Source organism: Musca domestica, unplaced genomic scaffold, assembly GCF_030504385.1.
Source record: "Musca domestica strain aabys unplaced genomic scaffold, Musca_domestica.polishedcontigs.V.1.1 19, whole genome shotgun sequence".
In the NCBI taxonomy this organism is placed as follows: Eukaryota; Metazoa; Arthropoda; class Insecta; order Diptera; family Muscidae; genus Musca; species Musca domestica.
In genome coordinates, this window is record NW_026712245.1 from 1,579,440 (window position 1) to 1,605,064 (window position 25,625).

Below are 25,625 nucleotides of genomic sequence, written 5' to 3' on the forward strand. Positions count from 1 at the left end.
GAAATGTCCAAAACGAAACAGAAGAGATGGCGCTGGCAACACACCCGCCATTTGCTGCAGCACTACATTTCCATCATGGTAATTATGGCAACGGCAATTATTGTGCCAATTAACATGACAAGGTGTAATAATACCAGGCTTAAGACAGTGATGACGATGACGACAGCGACAGCGACAGCGGCAGAAACAGTAACAACAACACCAAGAGCATTAACATCTCCAACGATGACAGTAATGACACAATTCGTGCCATCGCCAAGGACGTCTGTGGCGACATTCAAAATGTCACCGCCACCACCACCACCACCGTCATCGCCATCCCCAGCATTCGTTGTTGGCATGACCAGCAACCACTTATATTTCCCTTTTGGCCGGGAAGTGCAGCTACAACAACAAACGTTCAAGTCAATTAAATTTAACGAATCTCGGGCCCTTGAGGGCAGAGCAATGCCAGCATCGGCAGCAATTAAAAAGCAATACAAACATTCGGATAAAATAATCAAAAGCGACCGTCCTGTAAATAAAAAATTGAATAAAAAACCAGTTAACAATGAATCATCGTCGTTGGCAAGTGCAATAGGCCAACGGCGGATAAAAACAACAACAACAACAACACTTATAGCTCCCACAGTGTCCTATTCAAATCCTTTCACAATTTTAAATTCAAAAATCAATGACAATCATCTTAGAGCGGTTATCCCATCACCATCACCAGCAACAACAAATACAAAGGCAATGAAAATCCTATCATCCTCCTTTTCCCCCGCCCCCGCATCGCCTTTAGATGCCGTCGAAAAACACATAAAAAGGCAACGACGTTTTTCTAAACTGCGAAAAACCCAATCATCATCATCGACAGCCAAACCAAAACGAGAGTCCTCGTCGTCACCAACACCGACACCACGAACCACAGCCATACACCATTCAAATGTTTCCGTTTCATTTGTCAATACCACGACAAATGCCTCGTCCTCCTCCTCCCCATCCTCCTCCCCAGTGCTACCCCTTTCAATGAGCTTATGGCAACAGCAGCAGCAACAACAACAACAACAGCACTATCTAAAAGTAAATCAAGTCTTTGAACAGGAACGTGCCCTAACTCGCAGCAATCTGCAGCACAATCGCGGCAAAATTGTTTTGCTCGGTCTATTTGAACTTTCGACGAAATCGGGTCCACGACCGGAAGGTTTGAGCGAATTGATTGCTGCCCAAATGGCTGTTGAGCACATAAATCGCAAACAGCTATTGCCCGGCTATACCATTGAACTGATGACAAACGATACACAGGTGAGTGTGGGAAAGGGTGAGGGGGTGTTATTGCAAAAAAGAAACTGAAATTGATTTGATAACAGGTGGGGGAGAGAGACGTTTAGGGGAGGAATAAAACATTTCGCAAAACAATTTAAATTTATCGTTGTGAAAAATTGAAATTTTATGATGTTTATATATGATTTTAGATTCTCTTTGTGTGCGTATGTGTGTGTGTGTGTGTGCGTAAAAGATTGTTGCATTCGCAAAGCAATAACCATTATTTGGATTAATGTTATTTAGGAGTAGAAGGGAAGGGTGAACGGAAAAAAAATATACTTATTATTGTTCAATTTATAGCTGGAGTAAAGCATTAGGATAACGGCGGATTAAAGGATTTAACGAGCTTCCATTTTATGACATGAACATGAAATATATAAGTTTAATCTCATATATTCAGGAATTCCACAGAGAATTGGAAGATCTTTGTCTTCGGTTGCGGGTATTCGTCTTAAATGTTCCTCATGCCATATTTTTATACCCTCCACCATATGGAGGATATGTTATCCTTTCGTTTGTAACTCATCGAAATAATAATTTTAGACTTAACAGACCTTCATTCAGAGCAAAAATTTTAAGGCGATATCCCCCATATAACAGTACCCCCAGATATTCAGTATCTGGTAGATACGAGTATTGCCTCGTATGTCTCCTATATAATGCAACCTTCCGATATTTTAGCCACATTTTTCAATGGAATGGTCTAAAATCCATTGAAAAATGTGGGTAACGATATCGAATATCCCCCATATAGGAGTTCCTTCCGAATACGGTATTTTGATAATTTATTAGGCGGAATTTCGTATTTAAAGTTCGGAATCGTTATTACAGCCTATGACAAAAAATTGCTTATGCAGGACCACGTCTTCGGTTTTCATATGAGCGGTATTTTTCGGCGGAATTTTTTTGGAAATATTTCAAGTTCCTTTCAAACGGTGAACTGAACTTAGCTGCTTCTTATACCCTACAACACTAAGTGTTTGGGGTATTATAAGTTTGATCGGGCCAAAAATTATGTAATACCTCGAAATATTGGTTTCCCATATAGGAAAGTATATATGGATCTTCCTATCTCGCCGAGCTGAGTCGATCTAGCTATGTCCGTCTGTCTGTCTGTTTATGTTAATTTGTAATAACGCTACAGGTCACAATTATAGCCCGATCTTCACGAAATTTAGAATGGAGGTGGGGCTAGGGTCAGAATAGAACCCTATTTCTTTTGGAGATGATCGCATTAGGGGTTAAAATGGACCAAAACTGAAAAAATTCCTGATTTTGTAGTTGCTCTACAGGTCGCAATTATAGACCAATCAAAGCGGAAATTAGCATGGAGCTAGAGCTTAGGGCTGGGCAGAAGCTTTCTAATTTCGATTGTCATCGGGTAATATTTAGTGGGTGAAGTAGGCTACAACATTTGTGTTAAATAAAAGTCAAATTTGCTATTAAACCGCGAATATTTTAAATCCCGGCGAAATCACAAATAGACGAACAGGTCAATTCTGACCGTTACGTAGATGCCGATAGCAAATATGTCGGATATATATAGCGAAATATATACAATGTGTATACACAAAGGAAGGGGATGTTAGTTAGAATGCTTATATCTCAAGAATGGCTGGACAGATTTTGACAAATTTTGTCAATTCGGAATGCCCTCTTGACATAATAGTATAAAATCTAAAAAAATTGCAGAAAATATGCCAATAATGATGTTAATATAGATTTTGTAGTATTTTGTGACATATTTTTATTTTTTCATATTTTTTATCGCATGCGATTTTTTCAATTTGACTCATAATATTTTTTAATATTTTTTTTACTTACAATACAGGTTGGGGATATTATATAAGTATTGCAAATATCGCCCGATCCTCACGAAAATTTTCACAAGGGTAGGGTTGGGCTAAGAAGGGCTAGGCCTATTGATTTCAAAGATGTCCGCAATTTATTAAGGGCTAAAATGGGCCAACTACTAAAAATGTTCCCGATTTTGATGCCGTTATAAAAGTCACAAATAGAAAGCAAAGGACACGAAATCTCGCATAAAGTTAGAGATTAGGACAGCGGGAAGAATGGGCCATTAATTTTGTGTGAAAAAAAAAAATACCAGTCTTACTTACAAGCGATATCCGAAGTACACAAAAGGCGAATTTCTGGCTTTTTTATGCTGATTTCGTTGACGAATCTAGACAAATATCGTAGACAAGCAAATCATATAGATGAGTCTAAATTTGGAGAAAAAGAGGAGATGCTTTTGGAGATAATCGCAAAATATTTAGGGGTTCGATTGAACCAAGAACAAAAAAAAATCCTGATCATACAATTGAAGACAATCGACACGCCTGAGAAGAGAGTTTAGGACAGCGAAGAATTCTAGAATTTTTGATGACCATTGGATTATATTTAGCTGTAAAATGGACCACAACAGCTAACAGCCCGAAGGAGGGCATATATGTGGGGCAAATGTCCCTGGTGACATAATTTCAAAAGCGAAATCTTCCAAAATGGATTTGGACATAAGGGGGCTGCTAAGATATTGTAGTGTTGTAGGGTATCACATGGTCGGCTCCGCACGACTATAGCCTTTGCTTACTTGTTTTAAATTTTATTGAATGAAAGCAAAAAATATCGGAAATATCATCAAATTTTAGAATAAGTTAAGATTTGTTCGAATTGGCCACCTTTGGCACGAATTATGGTCTTCAAACGGCCAATGAAACCATCACATGCTGCCCGAATATTGCTCTGCGATATTTTGGCCCATTCCCGGCGAAGCGTTCGATTAATACGAGCGGAAAGCGACCATCGGCTGTTATGACAGTCCACACCATCACCATGGTTGTGGTGACCAACCGAAGATGCACATTTTCAGCAAGTAAACACGATCATTTGTTTGTTTACAAACTGCTGGAAAACAAATGTTTTCTCATTAGAGAAAACCAAATTCGGCAGTTCACCACTTTCAGCCAAGCGAAGCATCTCTTTAGCTGTTTTGAAACTATTTTCTTTCTATTGCGGTGTTGCGATGTAAGTTCTTGCACTCTTTGGAATTTCAATGGCTTTACCCCGCGCTCATTCTTCAATATTTGCCGAATCGAATATTGCGATATGTTCAGCTCACGAGCCATTTTTGGGCCACAGCGACGCGGGTTTCGATCAAGTCGCTTCTTTACTTTTCGAACCATTTCTGCTGATGTAGCTGTTTTCTTCCGTCCACTTCCTTGACGTCTGCCTACGCTACCGGTATCACGGTAACAAGGGATGGTACGAGACACAAAAGATTTATTCTCATTTAAATGCTGAAGTGCTCCAATGATAGCGATAGCCACTTGTGGTTTTCCAGCCAAAGATAAAGAAATCCCACTACCACGCTTGAATTCCATCATGAATAACTTTTTTCTGGAAAATTCTCACCAAAATGCTTCTGTACGGTTGTAAACAATATAATGAGCTGTCACTGGAATAATTTTAACAGCTGTCGGACGAGTGGCTTAGAAATGACAGCAGTCTGAAGTTGGTTGCAGTTTTTTTTTATCTCGCCCCGTTAATTGTATAAAGTTATTTTATATGTTAAGAAACGGAAATTACAAATTTAGTTTAAAACAAGTAAGCAAAGGTTATAGTCGTGTGGGGCCGACTATGTGATGCCCTACAACACTACAATATGTTAGAAGCCCTCTTATGTCCAAATCCATTTTGGAAGATTTCGCTTTTGAAATTATGTCGTAGAGCATTGCCCAGATATTACCCTTAGATTTTTGACCAAGGATATTTGCCCAATATTTACGACTTCGTCGTGCTGTTAGTTGTTGTGGTCCTTTTTACAGGTAAATAAAATCCAATGGTCATCCAAAATGCAAGAATCTTAACTTAACTCTACTTAACTCTCTTCCCAGGCGTGTTGAATGGCTTTAATTGTATGATCATGAAATATTTTCTCTTTTTGGTTCATTTGAACCCCTAAATATTTTGCAATCATCTCCAAAAGTAAGAGGCCCCTTGTATCTCCAAATTTAGACTCATCTATATGATTTGCTTGTCTACGATATTTCTCTATATTCGCCAACGAAATCAGCATAAAAACGAAAGAAGTTCGCCTTTTGTATATTCCGGATATCGCCTTTAAGTAATGTTGGTATTTTTTCACACAAAATTAGTGGTTCATTCTACCCGCTGACCTAAGCTCTAACTTCATGGAGATTTCGTGGCCTTTGGGTTCTATTTGAGACCTTCTTTACTTCAAAATCAGGAATATTTTTTGTTGTTGGTCCATTTCAACCCCTAAATATATTGCGGACATCTTTAAAACCAATAGGTCTATCCCATCTAAGTCTTACCCTACCCTTGTGAAAAATTTCGTAAGTATCGGACGATAATTGCAGTCTGTATATAAAACCCCAACCTGTGTTTTAATGTGAAAAAATATTACAAAATATACACTTCAATATTTTAAGCTAAGTTGAAAAAAATTGCATGCGATAAAAAATATGAAAAATTAAAAAAATGTCACAAATCACTACAAAATCTATATTCACGTCATTATTGGCATCTTTTTATGCCTTTTTAATCTTTTATGCCAAGAGGGCATTCAGATTTTTTAAAATTTATCAAAATCGGTCCAGCCATTTTTGAGACATAAGCATTCTAGATAACATCCCCTTCCTTTATATAAACACATTGTATATATTTCGCTATATATATCCGACATATATACTATCGGCATCTACGTAAGCATCAGAATTGACCTGTTCGTCTTTTTTTGATTTCGCCGGGATTACAAATATTCGCTGTTTAATGGAAAATTTGACTTTTATTTAACACAAATAGTATAGACTATTTCACCCACTAAAAATTACCCGATGACCATCAAAATTGGAAGGCTCTAGCCCCATGTTAATTTCCGCGTAAATTGGTCTATAATTGCGACCTGTAGAGCAACTGCAAAATCAAGAAATTTTTCAGTTTTTGGTCCATTTCAAACCCTAAATAGGGTTCTATTCTGACCCTAGCCCCACCTCCATTTTCAATTTCGTGAGGATCGGTTCATAATTGCGACCTTTAGCTTGATTACAAATTAACATGGACAGACGGACAGACGGACGGACGGACATACATAGCTAGATCGACTCAGCTCGGCGAGATAGGAAGATCCATATATACTTTCCTATGTGGGAGACCAATATTTCGAGGTGTTACATAATTTTTTGCCCAATCAAACTTATAATACCCCCAACACATAGTGTTGTAGGGTATAAATATGATTGAAACCCTTGGGTTTGACCAAATTTCGGTCTTATTACTTACGAACAGTTCTATTTAAGAATTGATTCTTTTTTCTGGAAATAAAAATGTAAATTTGACAAAAAAATGTAGAACTCCCCAATTTTTATCAATTTTGTATGAAGCACTTGCATACAACCATTTCCTATCGAATTTGAATCAGCTCATCATAAAAATCTACAGCTAGCCCTCATTAAAATGAGAGAAAATTATAAATATTGGTTTGAGGCGATAACCAGAGTATATTATAAAGAGGTGGGATATTATAAAGAGGTCACCGACCAACATCAAAAACCCACTTTCTAGTTTTTCCGTTTACTAAATGTCAACCCTATCCCTTATATATAATTTTCTTGTATCCTACATTTTAATTCACAGTTCCCCATAAAAATTATCTAGGGAGCCATTATCACAACGTATGAGCTACGTATTTTAGATTAAACTTCTCATAACGCATACGCCCGGCAGTGGCAACATTAAAAAGCATTTAATTAGCATTACGAGTACGGCAAATGCTTCAAACTTTTAACATTCACATTAAATATTAAAGTTGCTGCAGAACATAAATTCACTACAAATCCCACATTTGCCACTAAATGTAACACAAAGTTTTTCTTGTTGTTGTTGTTTTTTGTTTTTATTCAAATTCCTCGGTGTGTGTGGAACTCAGGAAAGTGGCCGGAGCAAAAGAAAAAAACTCACATTCAAATAATTACCTCCATTTATGTTAAACGAAAAATCTACAATTCTCTCATATAGAGAATTATGCAAAACGAACTGAACTTCCTGGTGCACAGATGACTTCCTTTTTCAGTGCGCCAGTGTTTAGTTGGCTTTTAGTTTGTTCGCGTTCGTGTTACCGCTGCCTGAATGGCAGAATCCTTTGACGCCATGCTAATTAAGTTAGAGCCTCGTTGCTATCTAGGAAAGTTGGGGCAAGCCACAAGCGTTTGCTGTTAAATTTTCATAGCCTCTTTCCCAAAAAAAATATGGGGAAAAAACATTTTTATAAATTTATAATTAAGTGCTCGTTGTTGGTTGTAGGTTATGGCTGCGGCTATGGTTATTGAGAGTAACTGACATTCGTTCGTGTTCATCCTTTTTGCTGCCGAGTCGCTAAATATTAGTGGAATGTTGGGGTATTAATGTCACAGCGTATAATGATAAAAGTACAGATAGTTTTTATATGTTCATATGAAATAGCACAGTCACCCACACACACCCATACATTCATGCATTTGGTTAATTCTCATGAATTTTTTATGAGAGTGCCAGAGCACCGTGTGGGGTAGTGTGTGTATGTGTCCCGCCTTTGAACTCAAATCATAAAGGTGCTTGAATGTATTGTTGAACTGAATGTCAGACACACAACTATATATCGTCAATTTTATGTAGAGCACACACACACACACACGCACACACTTAAGTATTGTTAAAGGAATAGCGAAAGACATCTGTCGCAAGAAGTGAGAAATGTAGTCCCATTCAGACATATCTTTACATATGTCGGGGCATTGTGCCGTATTTAAGATAACATAGGTGATAAACATTAAATAGAAATAAGGTAAAGCAATTTAAAGAGGCTGGATGTGGCAGACTATTTTAGATGATGTCTTTAGGCTAAAAGTAAAGAAATAATGATTTGAATGAAAATCTGTTTCGAATCTCTTTGGAGTCGAAATATTGGTTTCCCACATAGGAAAGTGTATATGGATCTTCCTATCTCGCCGAGCTTAGTCGATCTAGCCGTCCGTCCGTCTGTCCATGTTAATTTGTAATCACTCTACAGGTCGCAATTGTTACCCGATCTTCACGAAATTTAGAACGTGGGTGGGGCTAGGGCCAGAATAAAAGCCCATTGCTTTTGGAGATGATCGCATAATATTTAGGGGTTGAAATGGACCAAATACTGGAAAATTTCCTGATTTTGCAGTTGTTCTACAAGTCGCAATTATAGACCAATTGAAGCGAAAGTTAGCATGGAGCTAGAGCTTAGGGCTGGACAGAAGCCTTCCAATGTTCATAGTCATCGGCGAAATCACAAACTGACGAAAAGGTCAATTCTGCCCGTTACGATAGTAAATATATCGGACATATATATTCAATGTGTATAAACGAAGCAGAGGGATGTTAGGTAGGATGCTTATATCTCAAGGATGGCTGAACCGATTTTGACAAATTTTGTCAATTCAGAATGCCCTCTTGACATAAAAGTATAAAATCTAAAAAAATCGCATAAAAAGATGTCAATAATGATGTTAATATAGATTTTGTAGTATTTTGTGACATTTTTTTTTCATATTTTTTATCGTATGCGATTTTTTCAATTTGACTTATAATATTGCAGTGTATATTTTGTAACATTTTTTCACCTTACAACACAGGTTGGAATTATTATATACATATTGCAATTATCGTCCGTTCCTCACAAAAATTTTCGCAACAGTAGGGTTAGGTTCACAACGGATAGGCCTATTGTTTTCAAAGATGTCCGCAATATGTTTAGGGGTTGAAATGGACCAACAACTAAAACCAGCAGTTTAAGACAGCGGGTAGAACGGACCACTACTTTTGTTTGTGGTACCAACATTACTTACAGGCGATATCCGAAACACACAATAGACGAACTTCTGGCTTTTTTATGCTGATTTCCTTGACGGATATAGGCAAATATCGTAGACAAACAAATCATATAGATGAGTCTTGCTTTTGGAGATGATCGCCAAATATTTAGGGGTTCAAATGAACCAAAAATAGAAAAAAATACTGATTACACAATTGAAGTCAATCGACACGCCTAAGAAGAGAGTTAAGGACAGGGAAGAATTCTAGCACTTTGGTTGACCATTGGATTATATTTAGCTGTAAGCCGGACCACAACAATTAACAGAACGACGGAGTGCGTAAATATTGGGCAAATGTCCCTAGTCAGAGCACATTACGTATCTGACGACAGAGCAAATTACGTATTTGACGTAGCAGGAGCATCTGTTTCGTAGAATACCGATGCATGTTTAGAGATTGTATTTTTTTTTTTTTTTTTTTTTTTTTTGGGAAATTTTGGTTCGAAATCTGTAATGATTATTCGAAATGAGGAGCAATTAAGTTCAATATTTGCTTTTACTATGTAGTAGATATGGGGATATTTCTAAGAGGAATATTCATTGTATTCGAAATGATTTCAGATCTACAGAAAGTGTGAAGTGTTGTTCTGTATCTAATGGTTGGCCCCGCCCGATTATTGTTTTGCTTATTTGCTAGGAAATTTTGGAAGCCTGCATAGATAAAAACGATAGATAATTTAGGCATATTTTTGCCTCCAAACCTCAAAACGTAACTTTTAAAGAACTAATCTAAACGATAATCATTCCGATTAGTTATTTAGAATAACTTAACCTGAATAACATAACCTAATAAGACTTGCAAAAACATTTGGATATTTAAAAAAAATTGCAAGGATTTTCTGTCAACGACAGTTTTCAATTTGTCTATTCCAATAATTGTGATCTTTTGGGAATAAGTTTTTTTAATTTAATAGGCTTTTATGTAAAAAGGAGCATTTGTGTTGATGCAAACTTCAAACTTCTAGATTTTTATCATTATCAAATGTTTTTTTTTTAATTACTAAATAAACGTCCATTTATTCTTTTTCCTTCCCTCATCAAAGATCTGACATCTAAAAAATCATGAATTTTACGAAGGTGGCAATCTCGTTGTAATTTCTTAAGAATGTATGTTCGAAGACTTCGTGCTCAAAAATACTGAATATACAAATCTTTATAACATTTTCCGAGGACGTCCTTTTCCCTTTTAAAAGTCCTGTATTTTTTTATCGTGATATTTTTTATTTACATAACTCGAAAATTAAAAAAAAGCTATCACTGAAATCTTGATTCGTAATCGCGGATTTTGAAGAACATTGTTTTTTAACTAGTAAAATAGTTGGAAATATTATATGTATGAGTCCACGTTTTGGTATAGCTCTCATATAACGGTATCTCCCGATGATTTGCCGGTATTTTGATGATTTTTGTCACATTTCTTCGCGGATTTGTCTAAAAATTGGTATTCGTTGGTCATAATGGGTTCTAGCTCGATTTTGTAAAGCCTCATATAGCGGTACCTCCCGATATTCAGTATTTTGATAATTTTTGTCACATTTTCCTCTCGAATATTCCTAAAAATTGGTATTTGTGGGTCATAATGGGTTCTACCCTTTACCCTAGGGTGGTGGGTATTAAAAGTTCGGCTCGGTCGAACTTAATGTTTTTTTACTTGTTGTAACTGAAATTGTGCACAAAACATTTTTTACCCCACACACGAATCTTATCGAAATTGGCGAAAGTCGGTCAAAATTTAGATATAGCTGTCATATATATCTTCTTCCAATTTGTCTTTTACTGTGCACCAAATGTGTAATGATAGTCCAAATGGGATTGAATTTGGAACCTGACTAGAAGCCTAGAAGCAGATATGTGGAAATTTTGATATAGATTCCATATATACCTTTATTCGATTTCAAGTTTTGTGTGCATCAAATCGTTAAAATAAGCATGAATTGAATAGGTATTGCCCATATGACCGAATTCGGCCTGTTATATTTTCTGAAAACAATTGTCAAGGAAATACTCACCAAAAATCTTGAATTTTTTATTAACATAATCTCGACTCGTTGTGCATTTTGAAAAAATCGTGGGTTTAAAAAAAATAAATAAATAAAAATCTTATGGTTCATATTCGGCGAATTTTAAGAATATTCTCAAGATACCTTGGCCAAAGATTTTTATTTTTCAGGGAATTTGTGGAATTTTGTTTTTTAGATTTTATTTTTCTTAATTTTTGGTGGCTATGAGTCTTTTGATCTGAATAGACTTAATACTGAAAGCTCAATACTGAATAAGTTGAATGGGTATATGCCTATACAACTGATTTAGAATATTTAGAGATTTTTTGTACACAATTTTGGGCCAATTTGGCTGAAATTTGAGTTCTTGTAAAATAGTAACAATATTTTTACCTCACATAGTTTTACCAAAAAAATGTTTCTGACTATGATTCACCTTAACTTTTTTAGGCTTCATCCTACCCTTCCAATTTTTTTTTCTTTGCAGTGTGATCCCGGCGTAGGGGTTGATCGTTTCTTTCACGCGATCTACACCCAGCCCTCCACACGGATGGTTATGCTACTGGGTTCCGCCTGCTCCGAAGTAACCGAGAGCTTAGCCAAAGTGGTGCCCTATTGGAATATTGTTCAAGTTTCATTTGGATCCACCTCACCGGCGTTGAGTGATCGCCAGGAGTTTCCGTACTTCTATAGAACCGTGGCGCCTGATTCATCCCACAATCCAGCCAGAATAGCTTTCATACGGCGATTTGCTTGGGACACTGTCACGACTTTTTCACAAAATGAGGAGATACATTCGTTGGCTGTGAACGATTTGGTCACCGAATTGGAGGCGGCAAATATATCGTGTGCTGCCACCATAACCTTTGGCGCCACCGACTACAAGGAGCAGCTGTTGTTATTGCGTGTAAGTTCATTATAAATTTTAAACATTAAACACACACACACGCACTCTAACAACTTTTCAAGACACATTAGGAATCCTCATTTCCTCCGGATCCAAAAACTTTTGTATAAATAATAATTCCTTGCATTTGATATAATCTCGAGGCAATAAAACCACATGCTTCCACAATTCCATTATGAGCTCATTTGTAATTCACCACCCATTGATGATAATGTGAATCTCATTTGAGACGGGTTTCCGTTTTCCTTTTTTTTTTTTTTTTTTTTTTTTTTTTTTGAGCAAAAACCCTTGGCATATTAGCTCATTTACAGATTCCCACAAAACTTTCTTCACCTTGATTTTGAATGAAGAAGAAGATGGATTATGGGTGGTTGGATAACTTTACAGAAGATTTATTCATGTGCTAATTTCCCCAAGTTTTGCAAAAGGAACTTCAATACCTCACACTCACACACACACTAACTTCCCTCCACCTTAACACACATACATATGCAAATTTATTCATTGAAAAAATCTCGTTTTTGTTTTTCTTAAGGAAAGTGATACTCGTATCATAATCGGTAGTTTCTCGCCCATCCTGGCACCCCACATCCTCTGCGAGGCATACCGTTTGCGTATGTTCGGTGCTGATTATGCCTGGATCCTGCATGAGAGCATGGGTGCACCGTGGTGGCATGATTTGGCCGCAACGACATCCTATTGCACGGCAAAGGAATTACAGGCAGCTGTGGAAAATCTGATTATTGTATCATCCCATAATAGCATCGTTGGCAATAACATCAGTTTAAGTGGCCTGGTAAGTACCGGAGCAGATGTTCGCTCATTATCATTAAAATTTTGCATAATATCTACACAACTTGAATGGGTGACTGATGCCAGTGACTGTCGGGATTCTGTTTGACTGGCTGCCGGTGCCAGAGCGAACACATGTAACATGGAATTTAATTAATTTAGCACACACGTGTTTCAAATCAACGATTTAGTTGGGTATGGCGGTTGATTGGTGGTTTAAATACGGCTCAAATCTAAAATCCATTGGAAATTGCAAATAATGTGTGCTGACCTTTGACCTGGTTTGAAATGAGGATTTGAAAGAAATAAAATAAATAAATTTAAAGGGGAATTTAAGGATATTCAATTAAGGAAAGGGATTTTAAGCAAGGAGGTATTTTAAGGGTCCCACCTCTATTAATAGAAAACCGCTCAAGGCGCTTCTATATATTAGGCATTTTTATAGAAGATATTATAGGAGACTTCCACCTTAAGAAGAATTTATTCAGGCATTTTGGCGATCTTTATTGCAAATAATGCGTACTGACCTTTGAACTGGTTTTTAATGAGGATTAAAAGGAAATTAAATTAATAAATTTAAAGCTGAATTTAAATATATACTATCCAGGGGAGGGTTTTTTTAAGGAAGGAGGAATTTTTAGTGTCTCAGCTCTTTTAATAGAAAACTCCTCAAAGGACTTATATGTATGAGGTTTTTTTATTAGAAAGAAAATTTAGAAATTTCAGGAGACTTCCATCTTAAGAAGATTTGTATTCAGGCATTTTGAGAATTTTTAAATGTCTCCGAAAGGTCTTCTACAAATAGACGACAACTGATAGTTCTTCTAAAAAATATGTTCTTAGAAAATAAATAAAAGTTACCTCAAAGATCGTCCATCTTAAGAAGAGATGTCTAAGGCCTTCGAGCCGCAGGAGATTTCTAAATAATCTAATATAAATAGAAAACTTCCCAGATTGTTATATCTGAATCTGAATGATCTCTCGAGGACTCTTATAAATAGAAAACTTCTCAAAGGCCTCATTTATATAAAAGGCTTCTCTAGAGCCTTCTTTTTATAGAAGACTTCGCAAGAGCCCCGATTTTCAATCAATATCCCACAAAGTTCAGTTGTCCAAAGACACAAAACATGGGTCTTCCATAAATAGAAAACCTCTAAATGGCCTGTAATTAGACATCTAAAAATACACGACCAATATGGATCTTCTTTAATTTCAAGGTCTAAAAAGTTATTGCCAAGGGTCCTCTAAAAATCCTTGTATATGGACACTTTGTTAAAAATCTTTCTCTTTCGGAGGGCCTTTAAATCTTGTAATCTCCACAGAAAGACTCTAAAGAGACTGGAAAACCAGTAATGAAAGGTCAAAAGTTAGGGCGGGCCGACTGTATGATACCCTACACCACAATGCCTATTTAGTAGAGTTCTCGTAAAAAAGGTTTATATTGCGCATTTCTGAGCTCTATGAGATATCTGGTACAAAATATTATTATTTTAGAGGGCCTATTCCGAAAGTGGGAGATTTAAACATCAAATCGGATGAAACATATATACAGGATGAGATAAAAAACCGCAACAAAGTCAAACGCCATAATTTTTACGTTTTTTTTTAATTTTATTGAATGAAAGCAAAAAATATCGGAAATTGCGTCAAATTTATAATAAGTTTAGATTTGTTCGAATTGGTCACCTTTGGTACAAATTATGGCCTTTAAAAGGTCAATGAAATCGTCACACGCTGTCCGAATGTTGCTCTGCGGTATTTTGTCCCATTTGGCCCGGCGAAGCGCTTGCTTGAGGTATTTTTTAGTGCCAACCTTGCTTTTCAAAATACTCCAGACACTATAGTCTAACGGTTTGGTATTCGGAAATTTTGGTGGTCATTGTGCGCTAAAAATGAAGCGAGGAACTTTATTTTGTAACTATTTTAGGAGGCGCGTGCTGAATGCGATGGAGCTGAGTCCTGTTGACATGTCCAAAGTCTGCGGACAAAATGTTAGCGTGCACCCTCCAGAATGTTTTCGTGATAATATTCGGCATTTATTCTAATGCCAAGGTCGATTTGCACGAGCTGCATCGGCTGTTATGGTGGCCCGCACAATCATCATGGCCGGCGCTTGAGTTCTGGTGGCCAACCGAAGGTGCACATTTTCAGCTGACCTCTTTGGCAAGTAACCACGATCATTTTGTTTGTCTACAAACTGCTGGACAACAAATGTTTTCTCATCGGAGAAAACCAAATTCGGGAGTTCACAACTTTCGGCCAAGAAAAGCAACTCTTAACTCTTTTGAGTCTATTTTCTTTGTGTTGCGGTGTAAGTTCTTGCAATTTTTGGAATTTAAATGGCTTAACCCCGAGCTCATTTTTCAATATTTGCCGAATGGAATATTGCGATTTATTCAGATCACGAGCCATTTTTCGGCCACTGCCGCTTCTTTACTTTTCGAACAATTTCTGCTGATGTTGCTGTTTTCTTCCGTCCACTCCGAAATGCTTTTGTACGATTATAAACAATATAATGAGCTGTCACTGAAATAATTTTAACAGCTGTCGGACGAGTGGCTTTGGAATGACAGCAGTCTGAAGTTGGTTGCAGTTTTTTTCATCTCACCCTGTAGAAGATATCTTGTTTAAAAAAGACGACTTCATAATACAAGAACATCGACCTTAAGAACGCACAAGTTCTTCCATCTCTGGAAGAGCTGTATAGGACCTTCCGCTTATTGATAACATGTGAAGGATCTTCTACTTCGAGGAGAGTTCTTAAGAGTAATACGTCCATAGAAGACTTTTCATGGTTCTTGTATTCATAAAAAAATCCTCCATATAACATTTCTAGAGGATCCATTAAGGCCAATTGTCTCTATATCCATAGAACAGTTACGCTAGACATTTAAAGAGAATTCTGTTCAAGATTCTACTATCAAAATAGTCTTCTCTGAATATGCACTTGAGATAACAGGAATAGAGAAACCTTTTTCTACTACTTTCATTCATGGATAGAGGCACCTAAGACATATTCTTTTACAACTGGCAAAATATTCATTAAATCGAATAACATGAGGTGTTCTATAAAGAGTAGGCCTCTGAGAAATATTGATGTCTTTAGATGTAATTTAGATATTCCATGTCCGAAAGGCCTCTTAGGAGTTATTTTAAAGAGGGAAGTCCCTTAGTCTGCTGTAGTAAGCAAGTTCTCCGGAGTCCTCCCATAAATCGGAGAACTTTGAGAAACTTGTTATACCCTCAGAGGGTGTTTAGGCGCAAGGGGTTGTGGGGAGGAGAAAAGAATCAAATAAAAACACAACAGTAATTAGATTTTAAATTCAAATTAGTTTGGTGGTTTATTGAGTTATTCTTTCTTATTATAACAAGCAAAATTACCTTGTGTAATTTGGGGTGGCGCAGAGACCTTTGTGTGTACCTTTCAACTACTGGTCGACAAGTGAACGCTGAGGTTCTTGCAATCGCAGAGGATCGCAGTGATCGCCGAGGATCATTGTCGATTATTACTACTACATATACAAATATTTCCAATGAGAGCAGAGTCTCTTATGTATCAAAGCGAGCTAACCAACAACAACCACCGCCCGGTGGCATCTGCGCTCTACGGTCTCCGCCGAGGGAAGTATGCCGAGGAGATGCCCGCTGTGTCAATCAGCATCCGTGATTGACTGGACTCGGGAAGTTGAAGGCCAACTTAAACATTGCCGCCCACCTTGATACATTTCAATGTATTAACACATGCAAGTTTAAATCAGTAATATGTTAAATTTTAGCTATAATATAGTAAACAAAGGATCGTAAGTTCAGGTTTATGTGAGCATTTAATTCAGTTCAATTCATATTTTATAAAAATTCAATAAAGACAATAATAAAAAATGTTGTTTAGAGAGGGACGGGACCCGAAAGAACCCATCCGAAGGTGGTATATTGGGCCGTAGGCAAACCGGGTTGTGCAATTACTCGAGGGGAAATAATTCTTGAATAAATTTCTGGACCAAGAACCATTGCGATTGGTCCAGCTTTGTCGAACGCAGGATCCGCGAGTTCGAGACCAACGAACGATTCGCGTATTGCGGGGGAAATCGACACTGACGGAGTCACACCACGGGTAATATTCGCAACACTAGCCGTTACGAAATGTCTCTGGACAGAATCAAACCGCGATATTATAAGTAAGTCAGCATACTCCAGCTCATTTACTTTTGTTGTTGGCCATCGTAACTGGTGAACAAGTGAAGCGCAAACTTGGCTAATTGAACAACAGGGGTCAAGCAGCGCCCTTACCGGAATGGTCGAATGTGGCAGACAGAGACGGACCAATACGGTTGGAGAGAGAGACAAAAGTCGACCCATAGGCAATACTGATACCGGTATAACATGAGGTGGTGGTGGTGGGAATATACCTCTAGGCACAACCGAAGTTGGATTATTGCGAACCGCACGCGAGTTTTTCTTAGACCGGTTTCCACGAGTTTTGTGCAAAAGGGAATGGTGGCGTTCGGTGCAATGTCTACACGATAGGCGGACTGGACAATTTTTTGACAGGTGGTCTGGACGCAAACAATTATAGCAGTAACGATTATAAGCTACAGTACGCAAGCGTTTTTCCAACGACATTTTTCTAAACACAGAACATTTATATAGTGGATGCCTTCGATTACAGATCCTACAAGACGCCATAGGTAGTTCCGACATGGGTGTTAAGCGGTTCGAGGCTGATGTGGTTGGCTTAGGTTCAGCATCGTGGCGGGTAAGGACTTCCCTATCAGCATCAACATTGGGAGCGGATATGGAAGCAACCGGATTCATCACCAACTCTACTATTGGCACTGGGTTTATTTGATTGGAGGCCATTATCTCCGCTTCTATCTCCCGGTCCGACATCATGACATCGTCATAATCTGACAAGATTACTTCGGGGAACAAATCTTGCTGGGATGCCATAGCTAACATAAATGGGAAAAAATGACAACACGAAAAGAAGAAACAAATGGCATGGACTTAGTTAGGCAGTACCACTAACTTCACGACTGGTCGCCTAACTATTCCCTGAAGAGTTCGAACATCTACCACGCGAACTTTACCATCATAGCCGGGGTGAGTTTCCACGACACGTCCTAATTTCCAAGAAGTAGGTGGTAATTTTTCATGACGAATCACAACTAAATCATTAATTTCGATATTTCTCTGTGGATACTTCCACTTGTACCGCTTATTTAAGCTCAGAAGATACTCTTCTTTCCACCTTATACAAAACTGATGTGTCAAAGCTTTCAATTTACGGAACCTATTAACTAAACTTAATGGGGATTCCTCAAGAAGGAGTTCCGGTGGAGAAAGCAAGGGTGCACCTATAAGGAAGTGGCCAGGGGTAAGCGCGACTAAATCATCAATGTTATCCGACATAGGACACAATGGTCGAGAATTTAAACATGCTTCTATTCGAGTTAGAATAGTAGAAAATTCCTCAAAGGTGTATGAGAACGATTTTACATGCCTATTAAGATGCCTCTTAAAACTTTTTACTGCCGCCTCCCAAAGTCCGCCCATATGAGGAGCGCCAGCAGGTATGAAACGCCATGTAAGTTCTTGATACCCTAAAGTAGAACAAACTTTGTCACGACTTTCACGAATAAATGTTCGAAAATTGTTTTCCAATTCGTGGGAAGCACCAACAAAATTGGTACCGTTGTCCGAGAATATTGATTTGGGACATCCTCGACGACCTATAAAGCGATAAAAGGTAGCCAGAAAAGTAGAAGATGATAAATCGGACACGGCTTCTAAATGCACTGCTTTGGTTGCAAAGCATACAAATACACAGACATAGCCCTTGGTGCTCCGACAAGCACGTCCGGCAAATGACTTTATGTCAAATGGGCCGGCAAAATCTACTCCAGTTGTAGTAAAGGCCCTATTGATCGAGGTCCTCTCTGGGGGAAGAGCAGCCATTATTTGAGAGCATGATCTATTTTTGTCTAACCAACAAACTTTACAGCGGCTAATGACAGTGCGGATAAGATTTTTGATACGCGGAATCCAAAACTCCATTCGAACTAAACGTAACATAAGCTGATTTCCGCCGTGGACAGTTTTAGAGTGTGCGTGCTCGATAATAAGACGTGAAAATCGACAACCATAAGGTAAAACAATTGGGTGCTTTTCACTGTAGGTCAATGTAGGAGAATTAATCAAGCGACCATTTACGCGCATAACTCCAAACTCATCTAAAAAAGGATTTAACGAAAGTAGAGAGCTGGTAGATGATGGAGGACTTTTATCCAATAGACGTTTATACTCATCTGCAAAGTAAAACTTTTGTGCCAAAATTGCTAAATTATTCTTAACTAGGCGAATTTCCTCGGAAGCTGGAATCTTACTTGAGAAACAATGTAGTGGCCAATTGCGGAAATGGGTTCTATGTATAAACCGATAGATGTAAGATAAAACTCTTAACGCTCTTTCTAGTGATGAAAATCGATCTAAGATATCTTCATACTTTGAGAAAAAGGAAAAATGTGTTTTGACGCTACGAGCTTCAAGTTCAGTGTCAATAGGTGTTACATTCGAAGGATACCATTGAGAATTATCTAGACTTAACCAACTAGGGCCCTTCCACCAAAGCGAGCAATTTGTAAGTTCCGAAGGCGAAATGCCACGACTTCCCAAGTCAGCTGGGTTGTCTTCAGACCTTACATGAAACCAGTTATTATTTCCTACATTTTGTTGGATCTGACAAACTCGATTGGCTACAAATGTATTCCATGTAGTTGGTGTTTTTCGCAACCAAGCTAACACAATTGTCGAATCGGTCCAGCAATAAATTTTATGTATTGGAATTTCTATGTCATTTAGAATTGGTTTTAAGAGTTCAGATGCTAATACAGCCCCACACAGTTCCAAACGAGGCAACGAAACCGATTTGATGGGAGCAACTCTTGTCTTGGAAGCCATAAGACTAACATATATCTCGCCTTTAGAATTTTTTGTACGGATATAAACTACCCCCGCATATGCCTTTTCAGAAGCATCAGAAAAGATATGCAATTCTGTCAAAGAGCTTGGTTCATATTGAACCCAACGAGGAATTTTTATAGAATTAACAAGGGGATAATTTTCAACAAATGATTGCCAAGCATTTTTAGTAACAACAAGAAGTGGATCGTCCCAGCCAATATTATCTAGCCACACTTTTTGCATTATAATTTTAGCTATGATAATAACGGGGGCTAACCAACCTACGGGATCAAACAATTTCGCTATATGAGAAAGAACCTCCCGCTTAGAATAATTAGATTGAAGAGGAATTGGATTTACACAAAAGTAAAACGAATCTAAAACAGCATTCCACCTTATGCCCAATGGTTTTGAACTACTTGACTCAACAAAGCTTAGAACTTGAGCGTCCACTAAATGACTAGGCGGAAGACGAGCTAATACCGTTTTTTTCATTTGAGGTCCATTTCTTTAACTCAAATTTAGCAGCGGATAAAGCCGCGATAAGCTGATCACGAGCCATCAACGCAGTTTCTATATCATGTGCACCTGCTAGAACGTCATCGACATACATACTTTTACGCAAAATGTTGGCAGCCAGAGGGTACTCGGATTCGTAATCATCAGCAAGTTGAAGCAATGTACGAATTGCAAGATAAGGTGCACAGTTTACACCAAACGTGACCGTCTGCAATTCGTAATCTCTGATGGGTTCACTGGGAGAATCTCTAAACAAAATCCTTTGAAGTGGTGTATGTTGTGGGTGTACGCGTATCTGGCGATACATCTGCGTTATGTCACTATTAAATTCAAAGCGGAATAGGCGCCAACGCAAAATTAATAACACTAAGTCAGATTGGAGGGTTGGTCCCACGTGAAAAATGTCGTTTAGACTTATGCCGGTAGAAGTTTTGTTTGATGCATTAAAAACTACTCGTAACTTGGAGGTTTGTTTTTCGAAATTGATGACTGGGTGATGGGGTAAATAACAAACAAATTGTGCTGGGAAAGTGGTTACCGGAAGCATATGACCTAAATCAAGGTACTCGCGAACGACTGTATCATACATATCTTTAAGGGAGTGCTTACGAAGAAGTGAATTTTCATTTCGAACAAACTGACCCAGGGCACTAGAGCGAGAATCACCGAGTTGTAGAGACTGAGGAAATTCTGCGCGAAGAGGAAGCGTGACAATATAACGACCATCTGAATTCCTCGTTGTAGTGGACCTATAATTTTCCTCACAAAATTTGTCAGATGGTGAAAGTAATTTTCGTTTGGGTACTTCCTCAAGCTCCCAGAACCGCAAAAGCGTTTTATTTAGACTGTCTTCCTCACAAAAGTCTAAAGTGGTCGTAAAGACCTGCACAGGTGAACAAGGAATTGGGCCAGAGATAATCCACCCGAAAATAGTATTTTGCGCCAGCAAAGAACCTAAAATGTTTTGTTGTACCCCAGGCAACAAAATTTGAGGATACAAATCCGCACCCAACAACATATCTACCGGACGGCAATCAAAAAGGTGTGTGTCAGCTAGAACTATATTAGGCAAAGAGTGCGACAAGGAAGGGTCAACCGAAAAAGAGGGAAGATTACCCGAGATTTTAGGAAGAACAAAAGCTTCAGTTTCCAATAAAACGGTGGAATCTAGTCGAGAGCTAACTGTAATACGGCAATTTTTCCTAGATATGACTGAAGAAGCGTTATTTACACCGGAAATAGTGGCTAAAGTGGATCGGGAAGATAAATTTAGTCTATTTTGAAGATGCTCCGTAATGAAGGTAGCCTCGGAAGCAGGATCTATGAGCGCTCGTACGGGGTACAAATTGCCTTGGTGGACAAGATTTATCATAGCAGTACTAAGGAGAACTTTGGCATTACGAGAGGTGTAAAATACTTGACGATTCAATACTGTCGGATTGGCACCAGTGGAAGTTGAAGCAACATTATCCAAATTAGAATTGGATTGAGTACGTGGAGATGAAGGAGTAACGTTTTGAATTGGGATGGAGGTCTGTGGTCTTCTAGTGGGTTTATGCAAAAGTGTATGGTGCCTTCCATGGCAAATATTGCAATTACGTGAGCTAGAACAGTTACCAACCGAATGACCTTTAGAAAGACAATTAAAACATAACTCTTGCCTTTTCACTGCAGATAGCTTTTGATCAAAAGTTAACTTTTTAAAACGAGGACAATAATACAATGCGTGACTTTCAGTGGAGCAGAAGAAACAACGATGTTTAGATTGATTTTGCACAGTATCCGATGAAGTTTTAACCAAATGTGCCTTAACGTTGCGCGAATTTGAACTTGACGAATCAATGCCTTTTATATCACGCAAACAGGCAAGCGTCTGAATTCTTTCAGTTAGGAAAGAATCGAGCTCAGACCATGACGATAAGGATGACTTATCTTTTAGACTCTGTTCCCAGAGTGTAACAGTAAGTTTTGGCAAACGCTGAATACAAATGAAAACCAAAATTGGATCCCAATGATCCGTGAAAATGTCATAAACAGACATGGCAGACAAACAGCCGTTTATGCCCCGTTGCAAGGTTTTTAGACCGGAACTCGTTTCATTTGCTAAAGAAGGGAGATCAAATAGAATTTTCAAATGGCTATTGACAATAATACGTTTATTATCGTATGTGTCGTGAAGAGATTTCCAAGCAAGAGGAAAGCTTTTATTAGTTAGAGGAAATTTAGAAACTATTTCCTTAGCATCACCCTTGGTTTTTTGCACCAAGTGACATAGCCTCTCAATGTCGCTTAACCGAGAGTTATTTATGTACATCGCTGAAAAGAGGTCACGAAATGTGGGCCACGACAAAAAATCTCCATGGAAATCATCAATATCACATGGTGGCAAACTGAGGTTATGCATAGGATTAGAAACGTTCGGCGGTAAACTCCAATTAGAAATTGAAATATCAGCAGGATTTTGGGCTTCGGTTTGCAGACTCAAATTAGGACGAGAAGAAGATCCACTTACGATTTGTTGACGATTTTGAAGTGGAGTGTTTTGTGGTGTGCTGACGTTAATAACCGTGGGAGTGGTTGGAGGAGATTTCACCAAATTGAGACTCCGCAACTTCTCATTGATCTCTGACAAACAATCAATGTAACTTTGACACGAAGATTGATATTTTGCATCAGTAGAGGATATTTGATCTGTTGTTGTACCCTCTAGTGTCATCAAATAGTCAAGACACTTGTCATAAGTGTCCTTGACTTTAACCCACAAATCCTTAAGTTCCGCGCTTCGAATTTCAAGGTTGAAAACCGTATGACTCTCAGGTTTAATCAAATGGAAAGAAGCAACAAACTTGACCACGTTATCAGAAGCGCGAATGAACTGGGTTAATGGAGTAATAGACATTTTGTATGTTTTATCAGAAAATTAAGAAGACCAAATTAAAATAATAAATTTGTCCCAAATTCTAAATTAAATTCGACGCGAAATAGAAATCAATGAATTCCTGATGACTCACAAGCGGCAAGTGGAAAAACAAGAACAATATATTTTTTTTTTTTATTTATTTTTTTTTTTTTTTTTTTTTTTTTTTAAGAGCCTTCTATGTACAAGATGTAGGGTGCACGAATTGTGAACCTTCTATTCAAATATACCGCAAAATAAATTATCAGCAGAAGTTTATTCCAAGATATCTAAATATATATATATATATAAATATATATTATTTATTTTTATACAACGAATTTCGCAAACATTAATATTATTTTCAAAGGTCGTTACAGGCTAAGCATGCACCAAATGTAGGGTGTATTTCGAAATTTTTATTAAAAATCAATATTTATCCCCAAAGGATATACAAAAATATTTTTTATATTATTTGTCTGAAAAATTGCAATTTCTACCAGACGGACCCACTGTGCAGTGGTGAAAAACGAATACCGCACAAAAGGGAATAAAACACAAGCAGTGCTTGTGGAGCGAACAAATCAGTGGAGGGGTTAGTTAACACACTACAAGCAGATCACTGACAATGGTTATTAAGAATATCGCACAAAACGGAATAAAACACAAGCAGTGCTTGTGGAGCGAACAAATCAGTGGAGAGGGTTAGTTAACACACTACAAGCAGATCACTGTCAGTGGTTATTAAGAATATCGCACAAAACGGAATAAAACACAAGCAGTGCTTGTGGAGCGAACGAATCAGTGGAGGGGTTAGCTACCACACAACAAACAGACCACTGAGAATGAAGCAACAGTGATTGCAGGGAGAGTAAATTAATTGTTGGTATGTTTGTATATTAATAGACCGACGCTAAAAAAAGGCGCGTGAAATATCAGAGAATTATTATTGTTGCGAACACACTAATACAACGACCAAGAACCAACAATAAGAGGTGGGGAGATAAAGAAAATGTGATTTGTATGATTGGATAGAAAATTAGAATATTTATGTATTAGTGTTGAGTGTATCAGAATAGAAAAAAAATACTTCTCAACAGAGCAAACAAAGAGTTTGAAAAATATGGGAGAAATTAAAGCACTCTATGACGGCAAAGTAGTTTATTAAATAATTTAAATTTGTGATAGGTGTTATCGAAAGAAAAACACAATATTCTGGTTAATAATAACTATTATTTTGCAACAAATGAGAAATGTGGTGATGAACGTTTATTAAAAAATTTTGCTTCACTTTTTGAGCGATGATTAGGGAAAAATGGACTGTATTTTATACGATGCCGTGAAATAGGGTGTAGATAAAGCGACCAGTACCGCGACACGAATTTAAACAACACTTTTTTCACTTTGATTTTTTTTTTTTTTTTTTGTTATAAGTAAAGCTCACAATTATAATTAATTACTTCTTTTTTATGATGATGATGATGGTGATGATGTGTATGATGGTGAGGTGAGGGATATGCGGGTGAATGTGTTGCTGGAGATTCCTTGTGAAAAAGAAAAAAGACAGCAATTAAAACCAGCCAAACTTCTCAAACGACTCGAATCCGGCTCGATGCGACCAAATGTTTAGGCGCAAGGGGTTGTGGGGAGGAGAAAAGAATCAAATAAAAACACAACAGTAATTAGATTTTAAATTCAAATTAGTTTGGTGGTTTATTGAGTTATTCTTTCTTATTATAACAAGCAAAATTACCTTGTGTAATTTGGGGTGGCGCAGAGACCTTTGTGTGTACCTTTCAACTACTGGTCGACAAGTGAACGCTGAGGTTCTTGCAATCGCAGAGGATCGCAGTGATCGCCGAGGATCATTGTCGATTATTACTACTACATATACAAATATTTCCAATGAGAGCAGAGTCTCTTATGTATCAAAGCGAGCTAACCAACAACAACCACCGCCCGGTGGCATCTGCGCTCTACGGTCTCCGCCGAGGGAAGTATGCCGAGGAGATGCCCGCTGTGTCAATCAGCATCCGTGATTGACTGGACTCGGGAAGTTGAAGGCCAACTTAAACAGAGGGTATATATCATTTGATACGACCAAAACGTGCCGAATCGAAATAACGACTAAAGACCTTAGGTCTCTTTGGACCAAATCCTTTTCAGGGCATTTGCAGCCGATCTAGTTATGTCCGTCCATCTGACTGGCTGAGGCTCACGATTACTCTCGAATAAAGTATCCGATCCGATTCGATATTACTTTTACTTATATTATTGTCAAACTCAAATCCGCTTCGGAGAGGGACAATATCGGCCCACTTCTTCTAGTACCTCTCCTA

At 37.9% G+C, this 25,625-nt stretch overlaps 1 protein-coding gene across 1 annotated transcript in view; it reads left to right on the forward strand.

The window, feature by feature from the left end:
* Positions 1-773: 773 nt before the first annotated feature.
* LOC101894227 (gamma-aminobutyric acid type B receptor subunit 2) overlaps positions 774-25,625 on the forward strand; it is a 58,004-nt gene continuing 33,152 nt past the window's right edge. The window contains exons 1-3 of the mRNA XM_059121119.1: positions 774-1,287; positions 11,700-12,119; positions 12,655-12,919. Coding sequence (XP_058977102.1) covers positions 1,012-1,287; positions 11,700-12,119; positions 12,655-12,919 — 961 coding nt within the window. The 5' untranslated portion in view covers positions 774-1,011. The remainder of the gene's footprint in view (positions 1,288-11,699; positions 12,120-12,654; positions 12,920-25,625) is intronic.